Genomic DNA, 7085 nt, shown 5'->3' on the forward strand with positions numbered 1-7085 from the left:
AGCTCAGCCCACCAGGGGGCGGGGCTGACTGGCATGTGGTGCTGGGGGATTGAACCGCGGTCCCTGATGCTTTGCTAAGCTTGTTCTAAGTAGGTGCCTTAGACCACTGAGCCATCTCTCCAGCCCTAAAAATTTTTTAAATAAAATTAATGGATTTCATATATCTTTGCTAAGGCCAAATAATTTAAAACATGCATTCACTATTTACATATTATACCACAAATTTTCTCTTGCATGCAGAGTCCAGTGCTTTCTGATCTGACTACTACTTTAAATATTCATATCTCTTCTCTAAAATAATATATCTCTAAGAAAATTACGACTGACGGGAACTGTCACAGCGTGACTGGCAGCAAGCCAGATGCGCTCCTCACGGATGCTGAATGACTAGCACTTGAGCCGATATGCAAGCTGAATCGTATTCACTGTTTCCCTGTTTCACTTTTACCATTTGCTCTCTCCTTGGCTCCTTCGCAGTTTCATCAGGCTGGGGAGAAATGCCTAATGTCCACTCGAAGGCTGAAAATGCATGGGGAGAGCCGTCCTCACCGTCCACCCTGGTCGACAATGGCACGGCGGCATGGGGGAAGCCACCCAGCAACGGCAGCGGGTGGGGAGATCATCCTGCTGAGCCAGCAGTGACCTTTGGAAGAGCTGGCGCACCCACTGGCACCCCAGCCCTGTGCAAACCAGGTGAGCGCAACCTCCTGCACACCCTGCTCTGGCCATTTAGAAATGGTTCAGAGTCTTTCTTTCTTCCTTTTTTTTCCTCCCAATACCGGGGATTGAACTCAGAACCTTGAACTTGCAGGCAGGTGCTTATTCTACTGAGCCATCTCCCCGGCCCCCAGAGTATTTCTGGATACTTTCATTGACTTTTTAGAGCACACTTTTGTTTTAAGCCATCTCTCTTTTATTTTCTTTGCTGCTGAGGATTGTTGTTTTGCTCTGTTTTGTTTTGTTTCATTGGGTTTTTTGAGACAGTACCTTGCTTCATAGCTCAGGCTGGCCTTCAGCTCACTGGTCTAGCGGACCTCCAGTTAGGGGTAATGCTCCTCCCTCAACCTCCTGAGTGCTGGGTCCTGGGGACTGAACCTAGGGCGCAGTGCATGCCAGATATGTACTTTACCAGGGCTCTCCCTCAAGCTGTCATTGAATTTAAAAGTTTTTCTTACGATATGTACACTTTAAGACTAACTTTAAGTCAAGACTAGAACAAAATTGTTTATGTCATGCCCTTCTTTTAAAAATGAATGCAGGATTCAGAGTACTTGAGCATTCATGTTTGGTGCTACTGCAGACAGCATTCCCAGTGTGAAAATCCCAAATGCAAAATACTCTAAAATCTGAAAGTTGAGTACCATGTGATACTGCACACTGAAGTTCTGCACCTATCTTCATGTGTCAGGTCACAGTCAAAATGCAGGAACACTAACAATACTGCGTTGCCAGGTGTAGTGGCACACTCTGTGAGGTTGAGGCAGGAGGATCAAGTGTTTTTTTTTTTTTAAATATTATTTATGTGTGTGTGTGTCTGTGTGTGTGGCCAGCTCAGCCCACCAGGGGCCAGGCTGGCTGGCATGTGGTGCAGGGGGATTGAACCGCAGTCCCTGTGCTTTGCTAAGCTTGTTCTAAGTAGGTGCTTTAGACCACTGAGCCATCTCACCAGCCCAGGATCAAGTGTTTAAGCAAGATTCTCTCTCAAAATTTAAAATATAAAATAGACTGGGGATGTACCTCAGTACAAAAACCCCAGGTATAATTCCTACTACTAAAAAAAATGTGTTATGTAAAATTATCTTCAGGGGGCCAGGGGTATAGTTTAGCAGCACAGTGCCTGCCTGGCAAACATAAGATCCTGAGTTCAATTCCTGGTAACCAAAAATAAAATACTCTGCAGAGCCAGGTGTGATAATACACACCTATAATTCTAGTTACTGGGGGATAAAGAAGATAAAAGTTCAAAGCCAGGGGGCCAAGGAGATAGCTCAGTGGCATAAGCACTGACTGGCAAGCGCAAGATCCTGATCCCTGGTACCTCAAAAAAAAAGAAAAGTTCAGAGGGCAGAGCATATAGCTCACTGATAAAATACTCGCGTAGCACAGGTATTACCCAGAATTACATCCCTAGTACCACCAAACTCTAAACAAAATACGGTTTCTCTGTAGGTTTTGTGTATAAGATGTCTGCAAAATAAATGTTCAAACTTAATATTAAAACTTAAAGGCCAGGGAGATAGCTCAGTAGAATAAGCACTTGCCTGGCAATTGCAGGGTCCTGAGTTCAATCCCTGGTACTGCAAAAAATAAAATAAAATAAAACTTAAATGATCAAACACCCCTAGTATGTTTTATTATATGTGTATGTAATCAGTACAATTTTTTTTTAAAAAATCTGAAATCTGGTATGTTTAGTTTTGTTTTGTTTTTTTGAGACAGGGTCTCGCGTATAACACAGAACAGTATTGAACTCACTATGTTGTCCTGGCTGGTCTTGAACTTGCAGCAATCCTCCTGCTTCAGTCTCCCAAATCGAGGACCGCAGGCGTGAGCCACCAGTTCACACAGGAGCATGGACCTGCAGTGCCACTCCCTCCTTTAGCAGTGTTCTGTCTGCTTGTTTAAATTTCTCTCATTAATGGGGCTGCAGAGATAGCTGGGCAGCATAAGCACTTGCCCGCAAGCGCAGTGACCCCGATTCAGTCCTTGGTACTGCATGCCATGCCAACCCCAGAACGAGACCCTATACCAAAATATTTTTTTAAAAATACCCAAATTGGGGCTGGAGAGATGGCTCAGTGGTCTAAAGCACCTACTTGGAACAAGCTTGCCAAAGCACAGGGACTGCGGTTCGATCCCCCAGCACCACATGCCAGCCAGTCCCGCCCCCTGGTGGGCTGAGCTGGCCACACAAACAATAAATAAATGTATAAATAAATAATTATAAAAAAATATATAAAAAAAAGAGTTCCAGGCTTTAAAAAAAAAAAAAAATACCCAAATTTATCTCATTAAACAAGAGGGATAAAGCTTATTATTTCTTTCCTCTTAATATTTGAAAACACGTTATCTATAGCAATCTTAGCACTTCTTGCCTTTCTTTAATTTTATAAACAAAAGTTCACTTTGTATACTACATGTTTATGCTTAAAACAACTTTTAAAAAGTTGTACCTGGGGGTATAAATCAGTGATACAGTGCTTACCTACTCTCTGTGAGCCCTGATTAAATAGCCAACATTGAAAATATATTTAAAAAACAACAGAAAACAATTGTGCGTTGCCTCTCCTTTTCTGTGTGGTGAGTCCACCTGTCTGTTCTCGCATGATGCCCACTATTGTGTTCGCTGCACAGAAGTCTCATCCTATGGAGTGTCCTCCAGTGTGATATTCGTGGTGTCAGCATAAATATGGCTGGTTCAAGTCTGATGGAAATGAATCATTCACATGGCTGCCAAAGCAGCAGCGTGTTCTTGGTCGTCACTAAATACCTTAGAGCTCAAAGTTAAACTTACATTGGTTTCGTTATTTTGCTGAGTGGCTGGTATGTTCCGTATACACAGCTCTTCCACTGCAAGCATTTCTTTTGGTTTGTTTATTAGGTTCGTTGATTTTTTTTTTTTTTTTGTACTGAAGAATCGAACTCATGACCTTGCACTAGCCAAGGTGCTACTGGGCTATATCCCCAGCTTTTACTGCTTTTTTGTTACAAAGTTAAAGGATAAGGGACCTTGTAGGTGTTTAGATTTACATTCCACTTTGAGGCAATATATTCTGTTTTTATATTCTGGCTTTGAGGTCTGTATATGTGCCTCTCTTGTAAACATCAAATCTTACAGACCTCATCATCTTACAGACCTCTCCTTAAGATGGTCTTTCAGACAGATGCCAATCTTTCATCATCTTACAGACCTCAACTAACTGCTGTCACCTGTGCTTTGACTTTTTCTAGTTCTTCCAAGAAGTAAAAATTTGAGGTAGCTTTAACACCTAAAATCACTTTATATTTTGCAAAGGGAGAAAGGGATAGAAATTCAGCAGCCAGTTTCACTTTCCTCTGCCTAGGGCTCTCGGTAGCTTATGAGGAATGTAGAAGGCTGGGCCTACCATAGACCTGTTACATAGCATGAGGTCCCCACCAACTCCCACGTCGAGCTAAATGTGAGAAGCACTGACCCATGTGACATGGTGTCCACCAGTTTAGACCAGGATGTGACTAAGAGCTACATAGAAGACAATGATATTTCTTAAGAACTGACTTTTTTTTTAAATTTAAGAACTGACTTTTGAAAGACATTTTCATTCCAGGAAGAGATTGGCACACAGGAATTATTTTTAGAATGCCTGGGTATCATTGGGCATAGTGGCACACACCTGTAATCCCAGCACTCAAGAGGCTGAGGCAAAAGGATCACTGCAAGTTGAAGGCCAACCTGGGCTTCTAATGAGTTCAAGGCCAGCCTAAACTGCATAGCGAGACCCTGTCTCATAAGAAAAAAAGAATACCTGGGTTTCAGTTGATCTGTAGTTGGTTAAGGAAGTTTGGAGTAGCATATAGCAAACACCCAGAGTGTGAAGAAAAAATGTACACATATACATTGTACATGTGTAATAGGAGAGACTCAGTTCTTGTCTGGAGAAAGGAATGAGTAAAGAGGTAAATTACACCACATTTGTTTTTCCTTCCACATCCCAAATCGTGTGTGTACTAGTGAAGCATTCTGCACCGTGGGGATAGTAAGCTGGCTAAGTTTCTGTTTGCTCTCTTTCTAGCTTCCAAATCTATGCAAGAAGGCTGGGGCAATGGTGGGGACGAAATGAACCTGGGCACCGGCCAGTGGGAGGATGAGGAAGGGGACATGTGGAATAATGCTGCTTCCCAAGAAAGCGCCTCCTCCTGCAGCTCTTGGGGCAATGCCCCCAAGAAAGGACTTCAGAAGGTAGGCGTGGCACTCCTGTGGAAGGAAACTTCCAGAGCCAGTGGCTTGAAGGGGGCATCTCCAGTCCAGGGTGGAAAGCGACACATGAGATTTCCAGGGTGCAGTTTAGACCTTTAGAAGTCCCGTGAAAGACCTTTCTGGGGGCAGCAAGGTCAAAAGTGTTTCCGTGTGCTAAGGTTTATCGTTCCCTAGGATGGGGTGTTAATTTGGCCAGTTTTACATCACTGTGATAAATACCTCAGATAAATCAACTTAAAAGAGTAAATTATTTCAGCTCGCAGTTTTAAGGGTTTTAGCCCATGACTAAGTGGTCTTCACTCCTCTGGGAAACCGTGGAGTGGAGCACAGCTGCTCATCATGTGGCCGGAAGTAAGAGAAAGGCCGGCTCCTGGAGCACTGCAAAGGCTGGCCCGCAGCTCAGCGCACCGCCTCGTGAGGTGTGCACAGCGGGGCTGAACTCGCCGTCCGTGTGCCTTGCTGCCAGCACCCCCAGTTTTTTTTTTTTTTTTCCAAAGTTTTATTGATAAACAGATAGCAATGAGACAGTTTCAAATCAAATCGGAAGTAGTTTCAACAAATAATACACTGCATATATTCTTCTTAGTGGTTAATTGCTGTACAAGATGCGGACTTGTGATCCTATTTACAAACACCACTAGAACAAATCATTCTATTCATTAAGAGAATGCAACTATATATCTATCCCAACCACTTTGAATACACAGATACAAAATGGACATTCATCGGTATACCCCATTTTTTCTAAGTTCCGTTATTGAATATTATAGGTGTGTAAACTCAGCATAATATTCTAAAAGAGTCCAGTAGCCCATAATAGCATTGGGTCTTCTGTTTAACTGGCAATGTCAGAAATTATTGACCTGAGTCACTCACAGCTTAACTTAACAGCATGGCTTTATTTCTTATATTTCGTCTTCATACTTTTCTACTGGATGGTTAAGACCAAGGTAAAGCAGGACCTATGCAACAAGAGTTGTAGCTTTTTGGTCTGAGAAGGTCAATGAAACGCCCTCAGGATTTGTCCTGAGATCCTGTACCTCAGATTGTAGAACCTTTATCAGTGCAGCCATGTGGATGAGTCACGGCCAATGCTTGGCCAATAGCACCCCCAGTTTTAATTCAAGCACTCCTGCCAGTGTGAGCCACTATTGGTGTGCGCATAACCATCCCTCAGGCAGCTGTACCTCTTCTCAGGGAGTCTTTGGTTACAGTAACGTAAAGAAAGGTATTGATGGCCAGGGAGATGGCTCAGTAGAATAAATGCTTCCCTGGCAAGCACAAGGGTCTGAGTTCAATCCCTGGTTCCGCCAAAAAAAAAAAAAAAAAAGATATTGACTTAGCAGCCAGATGTCATCATGTTACAGCTCCTTCAGGAAAACAGTAAAATGGTAATGAAAACTATAATACGGCTAGTTTGGGGGATAGCAGTTATAAATGCATATTATATATACCAGTAATAGGATACTTATAAGACTTCCATATTAAAATTTAGAAGATTAGTTATTGATGAGCTATTTGTGAATATAAATTAATTTATTTTAATGAAGTAAGCTTGTTATTATAATTTTTAATTGGTATGAATAGTATATTTGAACAGTAATTTTTCAGATTCATGCAACCAGCTAAATTCAGTCATTGATGGACTTTTTTTTTTTAATTTATTTATTTTATTCTTTTGTGTGTGTGTGTATGTGTGTGTGTGTGTGTGTGGCCAGCTCAGCCCACCAGGGGGCGGGGCTGGCTGGCATGTGGCGCTGGGGGATTGAACCGCGGTCCCTGTGCTTTGCTAAGCTTTTTCCAAGTAGGTGCTTTAGACCACTGAGCCATCTCACCAGCCCTGATGGACTTTTTATTACCTTTATTAGTATATAAAACAAAAATAGTTAGATTCATTTGTGGAGCTGATGGCACAAGCCACCCAATGGGATAGTCATGCCTGTAACACTAGTGGGTCAAGTAAGCAGAGCATGTTAAAGGAATATAACATCCAAGCAGTGCCACTAAGAGAACAGCCCTCAACACAAGGACGTTTGGGGCCACTAAGATCCAACCATTGCAAAGGGGCAAGGGGAGCTGTTGAGAGACATCATTACACAGAGTGTGTACTCTTTTTTTTTTTTTTTTT

At 42.5% G+C, this 7085-nt stretch overlaps 1 protein-coding gene across 4 annotated transcripts in view; it reads left to right on the forward strand.

The window, feature by feature from the left end:
- The window catches only part of Tnrc6c (trinucleotide repeat containing 6C), a 153323-nt gene that overhangs the window by 107606 nt on the left and 38632 nt on the right, over positions 1-7085 (forward strand). For all 4 annotated transcript variants that reach the window (XM_023713929.1, XM_023713931.1, XM_023713930.1 and 1 more), the window contains exons 6-7: positions 478-693; positions 4773-4939. In XM_023713929.1, the coding sequence (XP_023569697.1) occupies positions 478-693; positions 4773-4939 (383 nt within the window). The remainder of the gene's footprint in view (positions 1-477; positions 694-4772; positions 4940-7085) is intronic.

Source organism: Octodon degus, unplaced genomic scaffold, assembly GCF_000260255.1.
Source record: "Octodon degus isolate 3935 unplaced genomic scaffold, OctDeg1.0 scaffold00033, whole genome shotgun sequence".
NCBI classification, from domain to species: domain Eukaryota; kingdom Metazoa; phylum Chordata; class Mammalia; order Rodentia; family Octodontidae; genus Octodon; species Octodon degus.